Source organism: Podarcis cretensis (genome assembly GCF_951804945.1).
Source record: "Podarcis cretensis genome assembly, chromosome: 1".
In the NCBI taxonomy this organism is placed as follows: domain Eukaryota; kingdom Metazoa; phylum Chordata; class Lepidosauria; order Squamata; family Lacertidae; genus Podarcis; species Podarcis cretensis.
Window position 1 is genome coordinate 112,661,876 of NC_137170.1, and position 22,821 is coordinate 112,684,696.

Genomic DNA, 22,821 nt, shown 5'->3' on the forward strand with positions numbered 1-22,821 from the left:
AATCAGAGTCATGGGACCATCGCCTTACCTAAACCTTTTCTGGCAGAGTTGGGGGCATATCTCTCTCTCTCTCTCTCTCTCTCTCTCTCTCTCCTGTTTCAGCTCTGAGCACGATCAGCAGAGAGGCCCAAATCAAGACCTTAACTTGAAAAGGGGCCATTTTAGGACCCAGTAAACCCTTGGTCACTCCTGCTGCTCCCCATATAACACCCACATTTGGGGTCCTTGCACCAGCTACTGTCAGCAGGAATACGGCTGACAGTACCATCTTCAGTAGGTGCAATGGGGCATCCATGGCAGTAGAGCTACCCTTTCAGCAGAGCTGGATGGAGTGACATTTGCCCAATTCTAACCCCCTCCAGGAACATGGATCAAGGGCTCAGATTACTTCCTAACATATCAATATGCCGAGTACAAAAGCAACAGTAATTATAAGCTAATTTCTCACAAAAATCAATACTTAATATAAACAATTCCAATTAAATAATGCTAAAAACAGTTAAATCAGCAACCTAAGAGTTGTATGAATGGTCTAAATGCAAAAAAAAAAAAAAAACCCCACAGTGTCAATACATTTAAGCATAGAGGAGCACATGTAGAATATTCACAGACTGCTGTTGTTGTTTAGTCGTTTAGTCGTGTCCAACTCTTTGTGACCCCATGGACCAGAGCACGCCAGGCACTCCTGTCTTCCACTGCCTCCTGCAGTTTGGTCAAACTCACGTTCGTAGCTTTGAGAACACTGTCCAACCATCTCGTCCTCTGCTGTCCCTTCTCCTTGTGCCCTCAATCTTTCCCAACATCAGGGTCTTTTCCAAGGATCCTTCTCTTCTCATGAGGTAGCCAAAGTATTGCAGCCTCAACTTCAGGATCTGTCTTTACGGTGAGCACTCAGGGCCTATTTCCTTAAGAATAGATAGGTTTGATCTTCTTGCAGTCCATGGGACTCTCAAGAGTCTCCTTCGGCACCATAATTCAAAAAATTAGCTCAACCTAAATAGGGTATTTTAAGAACCAAACTTCTCTCTAAGTCCCATTCTCTCTTCTTCTGGCCAAATGTAATTCAAAAAGAAAAGGGGGAAAAAACCAGATTGCTGTCATCTATTCTGAAGTGCCTTCTTTTTAGCAAGGATGTCTAAGCCGTGCCCCTTCCCCCAGATGTTGTTGGACTACAACTCCCATCATTCCTGAACATTGGCCAAATTTAGCTGGGGTTTATGGAAGTTGTAATCCAACAACATCTGGGGGAGGGGGCAAAGGTGAGTCAGCCCTGGTTTATAGTATCAGTACGCAGGTGGTGGGACTGTGGAGTGGAGTTGGTCAGCTGGTTTCATCCATTCCTGGATGGAACACAGTCCCTCGCAGAGAGCACAGCAACGCAAACCTTGGCAGCAACTTCATTGCTAAACAGCATCAAGCCCCCCACACAAACACACACAAAGGGATCAACATCACTGTAATAATCCACGTTGTCCAAGGAGAACAGGTCTGATTCAACAAAGTAAATAACACAAAATGTCTTGGACTATTGATCAATGCTGTTGAGCCAACCCTTTAAAAATGTATGATCTGCTGCCTGCAGAAAATCCCCAATGCAGTGAAAGAGGAAAAACAGGCATTTGCACTGAAATATGTGCTAAGGGGGAACATATGCATCGCCTCCCCAGTGGGAAGGTGTGGGCGAGCTCCGGCTGCAGAAATATGCAGCTTCGCTATGCAAGCTCCTGCTTGGCACATGACAGTGAAAATGTAAAAGTAGGAAGCATGAGTCACTCTTCCTCTTGGAATATTAAACCGCAATCTGTGCCTTCCAAGTAAACAGGTGAGCCTAGTCTCCCAAGGATGTATAGGTTTCGATGCAACATGGATTTTATTTGGCCCTTTAAACTGGAATCTTAGGTGTTAATTCTATGTGAGTCAAGCATTTCAGCTTTCTTAGTGGTGGCAAAACATTTGGTGCAGAGCTTGAAGGGGGGAAAAATGAGTAATAGCCCTGAGACCCTGTCTTATTTATTTCTAGAAACTGCAACTTCAGGGAAAGGAAACGTGCCTACTTTGTCAAAAGAGAGTCTATCCAATGGAATGCCTGGTTGCCGACAAGCAGACCTTTCATAAATCATGTTTCCGGTGTCACCATTGTGGCAGTAAATTAAGGTAAGATAAAGTGAACAATTAACACGTTGACGTACAAATACTGTCAAAGCCGGTGTCTGTTTTCATATGAGTGATATCCAAGAGAGTGGGTCAAAAGTCAACAGACCGGGAATTCCTGCTGAACTCTAGCACCGAAATGGTTATTTGGCAGGTCACTTACTGTAAGCTCTTTCTCTTTGGACATTTCCATCTAAAGGAGGGGGGGGGGAAATATCGGTTCTCCATATTTTAGAACTTGTCAGAGCTGGATGCAAAGTGCGATGTAAGTCTTATAGGTAGAATCAGAGTGACAAGAATAATTGGGTGGATCTGTTCCCTGGAAATTATTTTCCATTTGCTATGTTTGCAAAATAATATTGCACATGGACACTAAATATGCCGTGTTTCCCAAGGAACTCATAATATTTATTTAGTTGAAAGATTCATTACTTACCCTTCAACAAAAGGCCTCAGGACAGCTTACAGTAATACAATCATGCAATTAAAAAACAAAGAAAAGAAATATATCAGTTTATGTATGATTATTAAAAAAAACAACCATGTAAAATGATTCCAAGAAAAATCAGCAAAGTATAGATCAACGAAAAGAGAAGAGGTGCACTGCACTGCTCTCCTTGCCACGTTGCCCATTCCCATTTGGCTCCCAGGAATAGTAGTGATGTGACTGGACAGCCTCACCATGCCTGCATTGCTGTGCTGTATTTCAGTACGCTGCAGTTAATCAATACTTGTGTAATGAATCTGAAACACACCTTGGTTTATCTGAAAAGTGTTCAAACAGAAAGTACAAATGGGTTGTGGTTCCTCTTTCCACACTTCGGGGGTCATGTGTGAAATGTCCGGCACACATACGATCCAGGGAGATGCGTGGCTATCAGATGCAAGGTCTGATGTTCCTTGGTGTGGCAATCACACAGGGTCCCCGGACGTTTAACGGTCTATTGATCCCTGTGCCACCACTGTTCTCGCTTCCCCGCTGCCACCAACCTGTTACTCTTGGGTAGAACACTGAGTCCAGACAGTTGTTAAAAGTGAACCAAATAAACAAGTTTATTTTACAAACATTAACAAGTTTATGGTTTCTCAGATAATATTCCTGTCAGTATCTTAACTTTAGTTTCTTTACCAGCCTATACCTTCCTAATACCTTCTGAGGGATTATCTCAACTGTTTGACTGACTCCTCTTAACAAATTCTCTCACTCTCTCACACCAGACTAGCCCAACCCACAGATTTATCTCCTCTGTCTCTTCTAATTCCAGACTGTCTTCTCAACCACCCTAACTCTAACTCTTTCTAAAAAAAACCCCTCTGTGCTTAAACCTTATATACAGTTAACTCCGCCCCTTACAATTAGTTAACCCTTTCCTTATGAACCCAGTATGATGTCACACACCTGGGAGAGCAAATGCCACACTTGGGTATGTTTTTCACAAACCTGTTGGGAAACAGGAAGCGGGACTCGCATATAGTTTCTGATTGTAACATCCACATAGTGTGCAAAGCTGCTCAATGTGAAGCAAATTAATCTATGGATGGGATGCTCCTTCATCTTTCTGGAGTGCTCTGACCCGCTCTCAGGGTGGGGGTGGGGCTGATCAGCATCACAGTGCCGCTGAGCTATCACTCCTGGTACATTGGGTCAAGGGTGAGCTGTTAAAAAGGCTTGGTGGTCCAGATCAGGTTCATGGGCTAAGCGGTTCACCACACTGTATAAACTGGTAAAAATGAGTGTGAACCAATCAAAATTAAGCATATTTCATTCCTGTTGAGAACTGAGAAAGGGTAAATATTTGTTTAGCCTTTCCAGTAAAATAAATGGGACTTACGGATCTTGAGTGGACTGTGCCAGTATTGTCCATCATTCTGTTAAATTTATCACCATCCTCTGAAATATTTTATTCTAAAGCGGGTGTCTTCAGCCTTTGGAGACCCATGACCTACTTTTAACCCAAACAAAGAATCATAGTATTGTGGTGTTGGAAGGGACCCTGAGGATCATCTAGTCCAACCCCCTCCAATGCAGGAATATGTAACTGCCCCATGCAGGGATCGAACTTGCAATCTTGGCATTATCATCACCACCCTCTAACCCACTGAGCTATCCAGGCACGCATGTGAGGACTCATTTCTTCTTCTTTTGGCCATATATTTGCATGGTGGTGGTGCTCCTGTTGCAACCTCCTTTGGATCAGGCCACAACCCAATAGTGAGTTGAAGACTGATCCCTCAAAAGAATAGGCACCTTCAACCTACTCTTCTTCCACACTGCCTCACAAAGAACAATTTCCCTCTAGTGCTGCACACTGCTATGGTTTGTGTGCCCTGAAAAAACAATTTCCACATTTAAAACAAAGTTATAAAACCAACATTGAAAGTGAATGTTATATCACTTGCTAGTAGACATAATCTGTTAGAATACATCAAATCGGTAATCTCTGAGAATACATTAAATAAAATGCATTTATTATTTCTTTTCTAAAATGATATGAGTTAGGGCCATATTTATAGAAACTGTTATTTATAGGTACTTAAAATGTCAACTGAAATTGGATATTCTTGGAGCATTTGTGATAGATAGATGCCATAAAACACTTTCTCTTTGATTTGGCAGCTTGGGAAATTACGCTTCTCTCCATGGAAAAATATACTGTAAACCCCATTTTAAGCAACTTTTCAAATCCAAAGGAAATTATGATGAAGGTTTTGGACACAAGCAACATAAAGAATTATGGATTCCCAAAGATCAAAAAGGTCCCATTGGCTGTGTTCGTGCTCAAGAAGTTAATCCATCCATCTCAAAGACAGATAAACCAACGGATCAAATTTCAAATCCTGGCAGGCGGCGAGGGCATCGTGAAACTTTGGGTGAGAATTTAAAACAAAACACAGAGTGGGGAAAACTAAATGTCACATGGCCTCCTTCTATGGAATCACCCAAAAAATCATTTTCTATTGAGGAGGAGGTTAAAGTGAATAAACCAAAGTGGCCACCAGAAGTTTCTGAACAAGAGGTTGTCAGGACCTGTCTAAATCCATGTGTGGGTGACCGAAACCAGCATCAACTGGCAAATGGCGATGACTATATTTGGGAAACCAAGGAGAAAAAGAGAGGTGAAACTGTTGACTCGCAATCAAATGGCCAGCCCTTTCCTACTCCTGCATCTCAGGGAGTGGAAGCCACAAATACCAGTATGACAAGGACATGCGAAGTCAGCAAAAAGGGGGGAAACGAAACTAGGCAAGGGAAAATAAGTGAAGCTGAAGAATCAGAAAAGGAGAAGGAAAGTGGAAAGAATGTGAAAGAATGTGGTAACACGACTATGAAGGGTACTGAAAAGGAGATGGATGGAAGAAATAGCAAGGCTGATGTTGCGGAAGTTATACCAGTTACTAACACAGATGAGGACATCATATTGCCGAATAATAAGGATATCACTTTCAACAGCAGCAATAACAACAACAACAACAACAACAACAACAACAACAACAACAACAACAACAGTTGTACATCCGCTTTTCCGTATCAGAACATTGGGAGACAGGAAGTATATCTTGGTGATATGCACTCTCTGTTAGGAGAATTGAGCCACGCAAAGAATGCTCCCTATGAATATGCATTTGAAAGGCTAGAGAGAGACACAGGAAATTCAGAACAGCTCAGTAGAACTGACCCTGACATGGGCTACTCCACTGAGGCTTTAAATCTCGTTGAAGAAAGCATCAAAAGGAAAGTTACCACTACCTCAGATAATCTTATTCAACATAATAATAAAATTGCCAGTTGTCAAAAACCACGCGCTAGCAACGCCGTCGTTTTAAAGGAGGTCGCTAATGCAGCATATCCTTTGGATAGTGAGTTACTAGGCACCAGGGAAGCAGTCAGACATGCTAAAAAGTTAAATACTATTTCATCCGGTAACACAGAAACTTTTTTTTTATCCTGCAATGACAGCATTGGTCTGTTGGGCTCTTTTGGCGCAACCAAAGATATTTCCAGACCATATTCAAAAGACGCTATGAATGGTCGTATTAATATCTGTCAAGCAAAGGAAATTATGCAGAAAGATACAAGCATAGATTCACTGGACTCAAGCTGTAGAGCTGTTCTGTCTTCTCAAGAAGATTATGTCAAGATGAGGAAGCCAGCTGATGGAGATCAATTTAAAGGAAATACACAGTATGATGATAATGAGTAAATGTAGTCCAATTGACCGAGCACAATTTGTTAACTGTGGTTAAACGTTTATATATCCATTATTTATGAAATATACCTTTCACATCCGGCTACCTGCCATAACTTTTTGTAAACACTTAAACCACGAGGTCGCACCAGAAAACATTTATTTGTACTCTATTTCACCAACGATTTACACTTAATTTGCTGGAGGTGTACTGGAATTCATGTATAGCTGAGAAATATCTGTCATGTCTGTTCAGACAAAGATAATCTGTATTTAAAAAAAAAATGTTTATTAAGGGCTACTTCATACATGCAAGCGCATCTCCTGTTTACCCAATGCTTGATAGCTCTGGCTAAAGGTGTGAACTGAAATGTATCTAGTTTGAGGTGACATTGCGTGTATGAAAATTCTCACTGTGGTTTTAGCTCTTATGATGGGTCCCTTCACACATGCTGTAGATCATTGTGTTAGTGTTGCATTCAAGAGATGAACGTGCATGTGTGACTCCATACCTGGAAAAACAAGCTACAATATCATTCTCTTCTACTGCACTTTTTCAAATATATGCTTTATCTGTTGTAATAAACTTGGAGATGATGCACCTGGTGTGCTCTAAGACAAAGGTTTCTAAAGATATTTTTTCACCTACTGTTATTACTGTAAGTAAATGAGCTGTTGTTTCATGATATGGTATGTACATTTGCTTTCTTAGCTATAGGAGTAGCATTGTTTCTTTTTCATTTTTTTTAAGAAAAGAAATATTGAATCAGAGTCCTTGGTTGAAATAGATCATCATAATGCACCATAATCCATTTATCCAGCATTTGCACATTATACATATTGTTTTTGTTGTTGAGGTATGATGTGCCTTCATGTTTTTGAATCCAGTGTATACATTATGTTGCCTGAAAACCAAAAATAAGGTGCAAGATCCAACCAAAGTTAAGCAGTATGCAGCAAGATCCTTTGCATATTTTCTTAAAAGTAAGTACTACTAAGTTCAATATGGCTTACCTTCATAGATTTGCACACTAAAAGTCCCATTTAGCTCAATGAGAAAACAGTAAGCTAAGTTTCTCCCATTGGAATCAATGGGACTTCAGCTTGCTTGTGTTGAACTGATGTGCATTCAGAGAACTTCTACAGAAATAGTGAGCTGGTGAGCCAATGTTAATTCACTGAAATATTCCAGCGTGACTGGAAACGAAACCAGGCTCTGGTTCAGTTTTAGAAACATGTAGCACTTTTGATGACTGACTTTTATGTACTGAATAGCAGTGATTTTTCTAGGTTAACAGTAGTCGAGCTTGCATGAAAGCACTTCACTGAGCAGTTGACAATGCCTAATAATAAAAAAGCACTTTACAAAATGCAGCTTTTGAGTTTATTTTTAAGCCCAACACTTTTGAAAAAGTTTGGTAATAGCAAATTACTATAATGGTTTTAGCATAAGAGAATTACTTTGTGGTGAACATAATAAATAAATAAAATCAGCAGCACTGAAAACCAAACTGAAGCCTAACGTTCATAATTATTCTTCTCTGGGAACACTGGCTCATAAAACTAAAGTAATATACATGATGAGAACAGAAGAAAGATGCTGCTGGGTGAGGCCAAAGGCCCATCTAATTTGAGGTGGCCAACCAGATGCCTGCGAGAAGCCCACAAGTGGAACACATGAGCAAAAGCATTCCTATGCGCATAAACACTTTTTCAGTGACGGCATGAGCATCACAACAAGAGCCAGTGACAGACCATGAATTTGTCGACTGTCCCATTAAAGCAGTTTTGGGAGTTGGGATTTCAACCTCACCATGCAGCCCAGCATCCAGATAGGAATGCAAGTTGCCCCTTCCCTGGTCATCAGATTGTAGTAGTAGTTTTATTTATTTATTTATTTATTCATTCATTCATTCATTCATTCATTCATTCATTCATACATACATACATACATACACTGCCCATCTGGCTGGGTTTCCCCACCCACTCTGGGTGGCTCCCCACAGAATATTAAAAACACGATGAAACATCAAACATTTAAAGCTTCCCTAAACAAGGCTGCCTTCAGATGTCTTCTAAAAGTCTGGTAGTTGTTTTTCTCTTTGACATCTGATGGGAGGGCATTCCACAGGGCGGGCGCCACTACCGAGAAGGCCTTCTGTCTGGTTCCCTGTAACCTCGCAGTGAGGGAACCTCCAGAAAGCCCTCAGAGCTGGACCTCAGTGTCTGGGCTGAATGATGGTGGTGGAGACGATCCTTCATGTTTACTGGGCCGAGGCCATTTAGGGCTTTAAAGGTCAGCACCAACACTTTGAATTGTGCTCAGAAACGCACTGGGAGCCAATGTAGGTCTTTCAAATCCAGTGTTAGGTGGTCTCAGTGGCCACTTCCAGTCACCAGTCTAGCTGCCGCATTCTGAATTAGTTGTAGTTTCTGGGATTGATTATTTGATGAGCAGGGAGGGGGCAATTTCCACCCTTCTCAGCTGATCTGCATGGATCAGCTGAGGAGGAGGAAAGATCAGGATCTGTGTATGTATTTTGTATGTGTGTGACAGAATGTGCTGTGGCCCCCACTGCCATGTAGCTCCTGGAGCGCTGGCCAAGGCTGGGTGTGGCAAAAAACAGCAAGGTATCAATTCTGCTCTGTGTAAAACACTCAGCTTAAGTGGTGCTTCAAAAAAGGGGGGTGGGACTTGGGAGAACAGACTGAGATGCACTTTGTGTGGAGAAACCCACTTCTCACACTGTGAGCAAGAAGCCCAGCCTCACTCCACCAAAGAAATTAATGTTACAGGGCTGTACTGTATAAAAAATTTGTGGGTAGTTGTTTCTTTTTTAAGATGCACATTCCCTCCACTTGAGAGCACTTTGCCTTGAACTGTTCCTATTATACAACTCATCGAACATTTATTCAGAGATTTGCCATCATCAGAACCATCTCACATGGCCTTTTGGATGCTAATCATTTTTATTTGTTTCTGAGAAAGAGGTTGCATCCTTCATCCTTGCCCCCGATGAAACAAACGTGGTATTATGACTTGCATCTAAGTGATTGGCAGGGAGTGTGACTTTGCAAGCGTAAATTCCATTGCACAAATGATTACCAGCCCAAAGTGCTCCCTGAAAAGATTTTCCATATATATATATATATATATATATATATTCATTGCACAATAGTCTAAAACTTTAAGCAGTACTCTAAATCTTCCCTGAAGGAGATAAAAATGAGGCAGCTCATCCATACCAGAAATGAGACACATGGATCACTTGCCCAAATCCCCATCAATTTCAGTGAAGAAGGCTGAGTGAAAGAAAGAGAATGCGAAAGTAAAGCCAAACCAGTCCGTGCAGCGCAGACGTTAGCATAATAATAAAAAAAGTTGAAGTCAAAGAGATCAGGGAAGTGGCATTCTTGAAAGTATTTCTCATCAGGCTAATAGAAAATGACTGTAGCAACTCTCCATTGCAAAACTTGGGGGGGAAATGGTGTTGGGGTTGGATGTGATTGTGCTCTTTGTAATATCAATAGTATGTTGAAATCAAATCTAAGAAGCTTTGGAAGAACTGCGCTGTGGGAGCCCTGGAGCTGTCAGGACAAACAGGCAAATTAGCAATGTAGAAGCATCTTTTAGCAGAGGTGAGTTTGCACCATTACTCACTTTCCTGAAAGAGGCTGACAGGAATTTCCTAAGGAAGAAGGGGGCAAGGTCACCTGGGCCATGGTGACCAATCATGGGGGAGCAGACCTGGCTAATTTAGGGCTGCTCTGACCTCTCCTCATTCTCTTTCTGCTCTGCAGCAAAGGTGAAAGGTAGAAGGTAGACAATGAACTTTCTTCCTGTGTGGCTTGGATTCCACCTTCCTGTCCTCTTGCACAAGCTGCAGAGAATGGATTGCACAGAGTTGTGGGGGAAATGAGCTGCTACCAGCAATGGCAAGCCTGGATTGACTTCTCTCTCATCTCCTAGTAACATGTAAATGAGCTTACCTGACAGGACAGGAACCAGCCTTGACTGATGGAGCATAATAATTGAAATGTGGTGATGGCCAATGGCTTAGGCTGTGATCCCAAATCTACTCCACCCTGGTGGAGTTTTCCAGAGGGCTGAGACCACCGGCACCTTCACAGTCCATCTGCACCTTGAGATCTATGGGTATAGGGCAGTATGCAAAATTTAATAAATAATAATAATAAGGTGGGAGGGGCAAGCAGATTGCTGCACAGCAATAGGGCCTTGCCGAGGATCCAAAGGGACCTATTTGGGAGGTTTCTGATGGTAGGGATCCCACCAATGCACTTCCACTCACGAGGCAAGGTGAGGCAAAGGTCCCAGGCAGTAGGATCCAAAGAAGCAACAAGATCCAAAGGGGTAATCGGTCCTTCCTCCAAGGAAGGCATCAGCTGTGCTGTCCTTGGAGGCCAACCCTACCACCTCTTCAGCCGCCCTCCCCTGCCACTACAGCAACCTTTCAGTGAAAAGAGGATACTGCTGGTCTTGTTCCACCTCTAGGGAGAAAATGGCTGGGACCAGTTTCTGGGGTCTCCTGGGCTCTGATTCAGAGCCAGCACCTTTCTCCCCTGCATGGCCTTTGATCCCCAAGACCACCATTGGTTATGGTTAATTTGATTCCCTCCCTGGTTCCTGATAGAGATCTTGATTCCCACCTTGTTCCAGGTGTCGATCTTTACTCAGCCCATCTTCCCTGGTTGTGGGGGAAGGGCACCATTTGTGGTTTGCCTCAGGTGCCAAAGTACCTCAAGCCAGCCCTGCTTCCATCCACTTGTTTGGTGGGCAGCAGGTGGAGCTGCACCTCAGTAGAGCAATACCAGAGTCAATCCACAGGTAGCAGTGGGTGGGAGGCCAATGGAGGCTGGCGGAGTTAGGCAGAGGGGCACTTCTGTGAATCCAACCCATCCCTCAGCCTGGCACAAAGCGGGTTTGGATTGCTCTGCCAAATGCCTTTAAAAGAGAAAGGAGGATCAATGGTGTGTCACAAATTCATGGGTGGCTTTAAGAAATGTCTATATCCAGAGCCCATTGATCACTGAATACCATTGGCATGGGCAGAGATGGGGTATAAACCGAAATGTTGCCTTCAGACTACGCATGGGTTTTCTGCAAGCATCTGGTGGAAATGAAGATGGTGGCCTCAACCTACAGTGACCTTTGGTCTGATCCAGCAGAGTTAGAGTTCTTCTAATGTTCTTAAAAAGCTTTTTAAAAATTGAATTCCTTTGTCAACCTAGGAAGGCACAGGAGCCCCTTGGGAAGGTTCACTAGCTTTATTGAATTTGAAATTCCTTGGCTGCACCTCAGGCCCTGCCACAAAATTCACTTTGAATTTTGCTTTATGTGAAATGTCACCGGTGACTCTACTTGCACATTTTCTTCAGACTATCTGCCAAAAAAGGGGGGGTGGAGGCTGCCATGAGGGTTTTTGAAACTGGACTTTCAGCTCAAACCTGGTTCTTTTATATACATAAACCTGTAGAATTGCTACCTCTGAAATCAGGGGCTGCCAAAAATCCAGTCAGCTCTGCTGAGACTGAGCAGGAGGGGAAAGGCCATTTTGTGGCCTCGCTATGGAACTGTGACTAAAAGCTACATTAAACCTTTCAACATTTGCTCTGACTCATAAGACAGTGCCTCTCTTAAGTAGAAAAGTTAATCTGGTGGAAGAGAGATAAAAATCTAAAACTCTTTTGTAAAAATGCCATCCTGGGACAGTTTCATTTTCAGTTTTGTCAGATCCATATTTAACTCAGAATGACTCTTTGCTGCAGACGCTAGAGACTGCAATAAAGAAGCAAAACAGCCCACAAAACAGAAAGGGGCTACTTTTCACTGGTGGTCATTCCAAGGGTAAAACGCCTCTTCCCTGGAGTTGTCATTGTTGTTTGCTAAATATGTTGGCTTGGATGTGGTCCACAACCTATCATTGTATAAAAGGCAACACTCGTGTTTTATCAGTAGTGCCATCTTGTCGCTATAGCAAGAGAACTGGGAGCCCAGGTGATTTGCAGGTGGGATTTGTGGGGAAGAAGAGGCGGGGAGAGAGGGAGGAGAAAGTGGGGGGGGGGGTTATCACACCACTTACTATGCCCTTCTCCCAACCTTGTGTTGGTTTGACAATTCATTAGTTGTCATCTGAAAAGAGTCATGCAAATTCCTCTTAAGTGTCAGTTTGTGTCATCATTTATGACAGAGGGAAAGTGACCATGGGATGGGCCATAGAACCACATGGAGGCACTTCAACAAATACAGATTCAACACGGGAAAAATGACAGGTGACCTTTTTCTTCTTCTCACAACTGTGAGTATAAACTGAGGATGCAGACTTGCATCTGGTCCAGCTGATTCCTTAGTTGGGGCTACTTTTAGTTGGTGCAAAATATGAAGTAAAAGCATACCTGCTTGGGATACACACACACACACACTTACAAGATTTTAAAAAAATTAAATATCATGTTAGCAATAAAATGTCACTCTCTGGTACACTACCTTCAGTTACATTGTGTCACAACTTTGTTTATTTTTGATATTATTATAGTTCAAATAATTATAGTTAAAGATTCAATTCTAGCATGAAGGATGATGACTAAAATCACTTGTGCAATATGTGGCATGTCAGTTCGTACATGCTTATTGATGTTTTAGGCAGTTTTATTTCTAACAGACTCTCATTCTTACAATGAAAGCCTTTAGTTTAGTGTCATGGACTGGCAGGACAATGGAGAAGAGGAAGAGGATCCCAGTGAGGGATGTAGCTGGGACTGGGACACACCGGGAAAAGCTGAGGATGGGCAAGGAGAGGTTGGTGTAGAAAGTACTCATGGAGTGTCAGAGGATGACAAGGGGATGGGGGTCAGTGCACAGGAACCAGAGCAGCAAGACCCATCACCAGAGCCACAGGGATCCCAGCCTCCACAAACACAGAGGGCTCTGAGGCATAGGGAGCAACAAGCAGGGTGCTCTAGGAGGCAGAGGCAGGCAAGGGCCCACAGCCCAGCTCACTAGCAAGCCAGGTGGGGCTCACTAGTGTTCCTCAGCTGGAGTAGACTTGGAACAGGTGAGGGTCACTTGCCTCGCCAAGCCCAGGTGCTGCAATCAGCATGCAAACTATAAAACAGCAGCAGAGCTGAGGTGCTGTGTCTGCTCAAGTGCCCATGTTGATGGACCCCAGCTTGGATGAGGAAGAATCTTTGGACTTTGGACATATGGATTGACCCTGAACTGGGCGCTTGCCACCAGGTAGGCCAAGGGTTCAGGACATTTACTGAACCATTTTCTTCTCAACAGTTGAGGAACTGCTTTAAGAGGCAAGAATCAAACATTATTTAATCACTTTGCAGCCCTAGCACAGCACTCATCGCCCTGCAATGTAGGGTGCCATCTGGCACAGGACTGCCTCTCCTCTTCTGCATAGAAGGGCCACAGCTCAATGGCAGAGCATGTGTTCCACCGGCAGAGGACCGAAGTGCAACCCTTGGCATCTCTGGATTGGGCTGGGGGAGACCCCTGCTGGGGGAGACTGCTGCCTGATATCCTGAAAAGCCACTACCAGTCACTTGCGCTATGTGCTAAGTGAAGACTGTGCAAGGGTGCGAACTTCTGGAGAGGAGCTTGCAGTCACTTTGCTCCTTCCCAGTGCTTTTTGTTGCTGCACCATACTGAGATAAGCCAAAGTTCAGTTTACTGTGTTGTCCAAACTGTGGTTAAGCTCATGCTAACCTTAGTTTGGCTGACTGTGCAGTGTGAATCAGGCCAGTGTGACTAATAGTGAGCCATATCATGGGTGGGGAATCTGTGGCCCTCCAAATGTTGCTGAACGACAACTCCCACCATCCCTGGCCATTGCCCTTGCTTGCTGGGGCTGATGGGAGCTGTGGATTGGCAACATCTGAAGGGCCAAGGATTCCCCAGCGCTTAGCTAGATGGACCAATGCAGACCCTCCAAGTGTCTTTATTTTCCAGGGAAAGTCACAGGTTTACAGAAGCCATCACAGTTTCTGATTCAATCCTGGAATGTCCTGCTTTTCCTTAGGACATCCCTATTTTCATTGGAGAAATGTTGGAGGGTATGGAACTATTCAACCCCCAAGCTGCCTGAAGGCAGCCCTGTACAGTGGTACCTCTGGTTATGAACTTAATTTGTTCAGAGGCCCGTTCTTAACCTGAAACCGTTTATTACCTGAGGTAAAACTTTAGCTGAGGGGGCTCCTGCCGCTGCCACACAATTTCTGTTCTCATCCTGAGGTAAAGTTCTTAACCTGAGGTACTGCTTCCGGGTTAGCAGAGTCTGTAACCCAAAGTGTTTGTAACCCGAGGTACCACTGTATAGGGAAGTTTTTAAATATATGTTTCATGTTGTTGTTATATATGTTGAAAGCTGCCCAGAGAGGCTGGGACAACCCAGTCAGATGGGTGGGCTATAGATAGTAGAGATGTTGTTACAGAATAGGATGTCCCTGTTTTCATAGGGATGCAGGTGGCGCTGTGGGTTAAACCACAGAGCCTAGGGTTTGCCAATCAGAAGGTTGGCGGTTCAAATCCCCATGATGGGGTGAGCTCCCATTGCTCGGTCCCTGCTCCTGCCAACCTAGCAGTTTGAAAGCACACAGTGCAAGTAGATAAATAGGTACCGCTCTGGCAGGAAGGTAAACAGCATTTCCGTGCGCTGCTCTGGTTCGCCAGAAGCAGCTTAGTCATGCTGGCCACATGACCCAGAAGTTGTATGCCGGCTCCCTCTGCCAATAATGCGAGACGAGCGCCGCAACCCCAGAGTCGCCTACTACTGGACCTAACGGTCAGGGGGTCCCTTTAGCGTTACTATTTTCATAGGAGAAAGGCTGAAGGGTGTGCCAATCATCTGACTCAATATAAGGTTGCTTTCTATGTTTCTACCTATGTCCCTAAAATGTAAACAATTCAACTGATCCATAGCTGTTGGGACAACACAGTCTAGATCTCTCTATCCGTATCGGCACTTAAGGTTGCCAGCCAGCCAAGGAAAAAGAAACGGCCTGTCTTGATCCCTGTTGTTTTAACAGCAGCTTGATAGCAGCAGCTTGGACTTTTCAGGCTATGAAGCTAAACCAGGTCACCTGCTAATTGCTGCAAATCAGACGGCTGTTAAAGGAACAGTTAGAATGCCTGCTTCTAAAACTAGCCACCCTATTAGCAGGGGGCAGAGCACCCACTTGTGTATCACAGGGCCCCAAGAGTGGACATGTTTTCTTCTGCACTAATCAAAGGATGTGAGTTGATGTGTCCTTAAGAGACTTTTGCATTTCTAGTACTAGGCTTTATGGGGCTTGTAAATGTGTGGAGGGGAGGGAGAGAAGGCCCTTTGCAGCTTCATTAACATAGTTGGCTTAGCACCCGGGCCAGCTTGGAACAACCTGAATTGGTGCTGTTTGCATGATCAACGAGGTGCATCCTGACAACTATAAAAAATGGAACATAGATCATAACTGTAAATGTCTGCCTGAGGTGTCCTTATTTTCATTGGGATGTGTGGCCACGAAAAGGCAGTGGATGGCTCTTGTACTTTCTTGGTAGTATTTGTGTTTTCTGTGAAACATAGCCAACTTTATGGCCCACAGCACACATACATATATTAGCACCATAAAATGACCCAGGAAATTTTAGTGGCGACAGTAAAGTTCTCCTAGGTAGGAATTTTGCTTTTCTTGGATCCATGAATGCTAGATGACCTTGGGGGATAAGATCCCTAGAGACTAGCCAAGAAGGTGGGGAGGGGAGAGGAAGGAGGATTGAGAGGAAAGTGTGTGTGTGTGAAAGTCCTTAGCAGGAAACAGCAACTTTCTCATCTTCACTGCAAGGCAGTCCTTCGGGACCCTTCCAATCCTGCAGTTCTGTGATTCTATGATTTTATGCCCTTTGCATAAATCCTAGCTGTTGAATTCTAGAAATTTTGTGAAGTTGGGTGACAAAACTCTTCCTACACCCAAAAGAGAGAAAATCCATCACTACTTCATTTCATCTAAAGCAGCCTTCTGCAACCTGGTGCCCTTCAGGTATTTGGGACTCCAATACCCATCAGCCCCAGCCAGTATGGCCAATTATCAAGGCTCATGGGAGTTGTAGTCCAACAAAACCTGGAGGTTACCGTGTGTTAAAACCTAACACACACACACCCTGCCCTGGTGATGGAATTAGATCAGTGGTGTAACATGGGTTGCCAGTGCCCGGGGCTGCGCAGAGGGGTGGGTGGGAAGGAGGGAAACAGACATAGTATGCATGCACATTCAACTGCTTGACACATCACTCAGGAGATCACAGCCACAGAGATAAGAAGAGTGTTCCATTGTCTAGAAAGATCCCTTCTTGGTTTGCATGGAGAAGCCATTTTCAAAAGTACCCAGTGACGGAAGTGTGCAACTGTATTAAGGCAGCACCGGGTGTTGAATTTTTTATCCTGCTGCATAATCCGCCCACCAACTCATGGGATCTGGAGGCTGGCTGAGGTAGCCAAGAAAATACTCTGAGCCAAGAAAAACCTTACCCCAGCCCCACCAAAGTAAATGCAAGGGATGGTTGTTTTTTTAAGGCAAATATGGGTTCGATTGCCTTGAAAGGATGCTGGTTTGGTGAGATTTCTCTACAGAGGATAGTCTTGTAGGTGGTTAAACGGATGGAAGCTTCCAAATTCCTCCCCAGCAACATTGAAGAAAACTCTTCCTGTCATGCTAGAGCCCAACCTTATCTAGCACCCCACAAAGCACTTTCTGCAGAATCTCAGCTATAAATATTTACAGTCAAGGCTTCTGTTCCAACATGGAGGATAATTACCAGAATTATTTATGTAAGATTTAGGTCACAGGAGTTAACTTCCAACTGGTAAATGCAGTTGCAAGCATATTAAATTACCACTGTGAACAACACACAACAAACAAATGCAGAGCAAACGACAGGCAAAAGCAAAAAATGCGTAACAACTATCAAATGTCTAATTATAATAATCTAAATGAAATATTTCATAAGTGCTAATGGCTTCTAGGTATATAAACTGAACTTGCGACTAAAAATTAAATCCATCATGAATAGGCTGTGAAGCATTTGTTTTGCAGGGTGTTTTTAAAAACAAACAAACAAGAAGTTCAGGAAGTTATTAAAAGGCGCTGTAACAGATTACTTTCTGCCTTCCCTCACACTTGGGACATGGGGCACTCTGCTACTAGAGTTGCCATGTTTTCCCCCCATACTTTTTTGTCTATGCCTTTAACAGCTGCCCAGCATGAGAAAAATTGTGGGGGGGGGGGAGGTTCTGTCATGGTGAAAGTGTGAAAGTGTGAAAGTGCCACCTCTAAGTGCAATTTGTCTAGCCAGTTTGATAGTGAAGGTCTCAACAACCCCTTCCACCTGGAATAAAGATACAGCATGAGCCTGGAGAACATTGCTGGATGATTTTCCTTCCAACCTACATAGCAGCAGATAGGAACCTCTGGCCATCAGGCCTCTTTAGGCCTCCCAGGCTTCCACAGCTGGCCCACAAGGCTGTTTTGGTCAAGCCATGCCCCCTTGCCTTACACCTGATGTCACATATGATATACAGACCCTCCAGGTATCCCTGTTTTCCAGGGACAGTCCGGGATTTACAGAAGTCATTCCGGTTTCTGAATTGTACTGGAATGTCCTGCTTTTCCGTAAAGGTAAAGGGACCCCTGACCATTAGGTCCAGTCGTGACCGACTCTGGGGTTGCAGCACTCATCTCGCTTTATTGGCTGAGGGAGCCTGTGTACAGCTTCCGGGTTGTGGCCAGCATGACTAAGCCGCTTCTGGTGAACCAGAACAGCGCACGGAAACGCCATTTACCTTCCCGCTGGAGCGGTACCTATTTATCTACTTGCACGTTGACGTGCTTTCAAACTGCTAGGTTGGCAGGAGCAGGGACCAAGCAACGGGAGCTCACCCCGTCATGGGGATTTGAACTGCCGACCTTCTGATCGGCAAGTCCTAGGCTCTGGTTTAACCCACAGCATCACCCACGTCCCTTGCTTTTCCTTAGGACACCCCTATTTTCAGTGGAGAAATGTTGGAAGGGACATTTCTATTTTCATTGGAAAAATGGAGGGTATGTGTCAAGTGGAGGTGGTGGGGAGGTAACTAAGAGACTTGGCCAACAGGTTGTTTCCGGGCACCACCAACCAGCAGATTGGAAGTACCTGCAAAGGCCCTGTGCCCAGCTCTGTGCCCTGTGATCTGGAAGCCCTGCCAACTAACTAACCATCAGAATGTATCTATCCGGTGCTTTTTTCTGGGGGGATGCAGGAGTACGTATACCCCTAAACATTTTGTGACTCTTTGTACTTTTGTCCACTTACTGAATTTATTTCCCCTGGTTTGAACTATAAAATGGTAGTTTTCTTGAGTCAAAATGAGAGTACGCCTAAACATTTTTTAAGGGGGGTGGGAAGCACTGTATCTATCACACTGTCCAACTTTTCCAGACCCCAAACTGGGTGCATGTCTTCCAGGACGTGCTTCTGGGAGAGTCACCTGACCCAGACCTTCCTTTTGCCCCAAAAAGCACTTTTGGAGGGCAAGATCTCATGCAACCCCCAAAAAGCACTGCTTAGGGGTGAGAATGCAGAGTGAGAGCACCATACCCAAAATGACCACCACAATCTTGTGCAAAAAAACAGGATGTCCCATTTTTTTCTGGGGCACTTGGCAGGTACAATATATTCAGTGTATAAATCTTCTTCCAATGAGGGGTACTCTGTCTTCTCTGGATCACCCCCTTAAGGTAGGCATACTATAAAAGCAGTTAAGAGGAGGAAGGTGTGCAGTGGACAGCTAAATGTTATTATATATTCCATTCTTATTTTCTGAGCCTTGTGCAACCTAGGGCAGGGACAGCCAACCAGTTTTCCTCCTGATCTTCTGTTGGATTACCATCCCCAACATTTCTGACCTTTGGCCATGCTTGCCAGGGCTGATGAGCATTGAAGTCCATCAACATCTGGATCTCTCCAGCTCCTCCAACCCTGGCTTAGGGTGAAGCAATAAGTGAAGGGGAAGAAATTAATGCTTGCACATTTTTTTATTTTTTTTGCATCCTCTTGTTTTCTATCTTCCTTTGCTTGCTGAGTCAGTGCTTATAATTCATCAGTACGGGGCTCGTTTTTCAAAAAAAGATACAAATTGTGCCTTTGTGAGGAAGGCTGGTGAGAGGAGATTTCCATCGCCATCAAGCACGGCTATTTTGATACTTGGGAAAGAGGCAACGGAGAACAACTTGAAAGGCTCTTGGTTGTTGTCTCTGCTGTCGGAGTGCAACAAAAGAGAAGCCATGTGAACCCTGCTTGTGGAGTGAAGCAGCATCGCCAGGAGCCTTTCCCCATTTTTCTTTTATTCCTCGGAAGCACGTAAGCCTGCAATTTGTGCACTATCACACCTTGGAAGTTTTTTTTTTTAAGGCACCATATGGCACAGCCAGAAAGGAAGATACAAACCCTCCCCCAAATACCCACAACCCGCCCAGATTAATGTTGCGATGAAATGATTCACTGTCAAGCTCACTGGTGCTTTACGGTAGCCTGACATAATAAAGCTCACGTGGGCTCCACAAGCAAGGCTGAGAAACCATCAGGAAAATAAATGTGCAGAAGAGGGAGATGCTTTGACTGGAGAGACTGTGCACCGTGTCGGAATAAAGTCACCTTCTAGTACAAAGTTAGGTGCCTGGTTTAGAAATGTTTGGCCTTCGGGGGCTGGAAACGGCTACAGGACAGAACGGCCTGCCACCATTTGAAATGAAGGCATGTCTCCTCCTGATGTGTTCATTATATAGTTCCAGCCCTGGAGGATTCTTAGCACTTCAAAGAACTGGCACATTTCGGGATCAAAACCACTATATTTGAATGTTTATTCTTCTTGCCTCTGTCCCTCTTAGCTCTGCACAGCTGGAACACCACCTAAGTCACCTGGTTTTTAGAAGCAGGGTTGTGGCAATATCAGATAATTAGCGTTTTCTAAAACCAATGAGAGAGATTCCATATATTGGGAGGGGGGGATGTGTATTGCAGTGACAGAGCTTCTGCTCTGTATGCAGAAGGTTGCAGGTTCCATCTCCAGGTGGGACTGAAAAATACCCTGGGCTGAAAATCTGGAGAGCTGCTTCCTGTCATTGTCAACAGATGCACCAATGGCTTGGCTTGGTATAAGGTGTATTCCTATGTTCCTATCATCTTTTCCCCATTTTACCATTTGGAGAAAGGCTGGAGGTCAGTGATGAAGCATCTGCTTAGTACGCAACAGCCCCCTGTTCCAATCTCTGGCGTCTCCAGGGTACAAGGGCACCGGTTTCTGGGCCCAAGGCACTTTGGGCCCTGATCTTTTTTGCAGGGGCTGGGCCCCCTCAAAATTCAGAGAGTTCCAAGTGTGACATCAGGACATCACACATCATCATGTGCGCAGTGCCAGGAAGACATGTCAGGGGCCCTCAATCATCTGGAGAAGCTGGAGATGCCAGAGGTTGGAATATTCCACACACAAGCACCTTCTGATCAATTCAACTAATGCTACAACTCTATACCAACTTACCTGAGAGTAAGTCCCATTGAAGCCAATGGGGCTTATTTCTGAGTGTATGTGTACAGGATTATATTGTAAGGGCTATTGAAGGATCAAACTGATGAAATAATTTCTGTGGGCTTCGATCGTCAACTAATCTGATCAGAAGTACAACCTGAGTGCTATGTCCAGGGCAAAGGCAGAGTGGCAGAACATGTTCATGTTTCTTAATTACTTTATGTATAAATGTGTACGTGACTACATTGCCCCAATGCTGTGGAATAAACTCTTCTCTGAGACCCATGATTGCCCTTCTTTATTGACCTTCAGCTGTTTTAATTTGCTCAGGTAGCTTGAGCTTTGTTTGCTTTATATATTTAGTTATTCAGCCGAAATATTGCCAAAGTGTCCTTTATCAGGAGATTCCAGGGCAATGAACAAGTGTGAAAACAATTCCCACACCCTGATCCCACTTGTACTTGCTGTGTTCCACAACTTTAAGTGATTTTCTACATACCTTACTTCATAACATATGTGATCCTATTCCCTCCCAACTTACCTTGCAGTTCTAAGTTTGGGTGTGTGTGTGTGTGTGTGTGTGAGAGAGAGAGAGAGAGAGAGAGAGAGAGAGAGAGAGAGAGATTAGGGTTCTTCCTCCTCTTACCCAATCTGCCCTGCTGCATTAGGGGTACCTCACTACATCCCCCAAATTAGTGGGTATATCCCCAAAGATCCTTGAAATACAGCAGTCTTGAATCTTCAGAGCTTAAGCATCCAACTGGTCTAAAAGATGCATAGGAAGACAGTAGTTAGCACTTCAAAGGAACTTTAATGGTCATATAGGTAATAATGGGACGCGGGTGGCGCTGTGGTCTAAACCACAGAGCCTAGGGCTTGCCGATCAGCAGGTCAGCAGTTCGAATCCCCGCAATGGGGTGAGCTCCCATTTCTCTGTCCCAGCTCCTGCCCACCTAGCAGTTCGAAAGCACGTCAAAGTGCAAGTAGATAAATAGGTACCACTCCGACGGGAAGGTAAATGGTGTTTCCGTGCACTGCTCTGATTTGCCAGAAGCGGCTTAGTCATGCTGGCCACATGACCCAGAAGCTGTCTGCAGACAAACGCTGACTCCTTCGGCCTATAGAGCGAGATGAACACACAACCCCAGAGTCCACCGCAGCTAGACCTAATGGTCAGAGTATCTTTACCTCTTTACCTTTAAAGAGGGATTGGACCATTCATGGTGATTATATTACCTCCCATATCAGAAGCAGCATTGAACACCAATTGTTGGGGATCATGAGCAGGAAAGGGCTATTGTAGGGGCCAAAGGTGCCACTACCGGGAAGGCCTTCTGCCTGGTTCCCTGTAACTTTGCATCTCACAATGAGGGAACCAGCAGATGACCTTCGGAGGAGGACTTCAGTGTCCCGGCTGAATGATGGAGGTGGAGATGCTCCTTCAGGTATACTGGGCCGAGACCATTTAGGGCTTTAAAGGTTAGCATCAACACTTCAAGTTAGTGAGAAATACCAAATCAAACCCTTGTCCATGGACCCTGGTTTGATTTGTATTATGAAGTTACCTAACGTAGTAGGACTGGGGGATCCAAACACCTCTTCTCAAGCTGAATCTGCTAACATGCACAGGGGACTATTCCAGGTCTTAGGCACCAGAGAATGCATTCCATGTGGGGTATTTTAGACAATGAATATTGTAGATTGGTCAGGACACAAAGTTGTTTGCAAGCTACTGGTTCCACCCTATTCATATTGTCTCCAAATTACCTCCTTTTGTTCATGGAGAGATGTGCTCTGTTACACTGCATTCTAAAATCCATTTTTTTCATTCATTTGCATATTTTTGATGGCTTTGTGCTGAGCCCAAGGGTAAATAGACAGCTGCTAATAGCCATCGGTTGGAAGCCAGAAAGATATTT

The 22,821-nt window shown here is 44.2% G+C and overlaps 1 protein-coding gene across 1 annotated transcript in view; it reads left to right on the forward strand.

The window, feature by feature from the left end:
* The window catches only part of XIRP2 (xin actin binding repeat containing 2), an 87,647-nt gene extending 82,740 nt beyond the window's left edge, over positions 1 to 4,907 (forward strand). The window contains exons 8-9 of the mRNA XM_079974905.1: positions 2,021 to 2,154; positions 4,769 to 4,907. Of these exons, the coding sequence (XP_079831031.1) occupies positions 2,021 to 2,115 (95 nt within the window). The 3' untranslated portion in view covers positions 2,116 to 2,154; positions 4,769 to 4,907. The remainder of the gene's footprint in view (positions 1 to 2,020; positions 2,155 to 4,768) is intronic.
* The last annotated feature ends 17,914 nt before the right edge of the window (positions 4,908 to 22,821 follow it).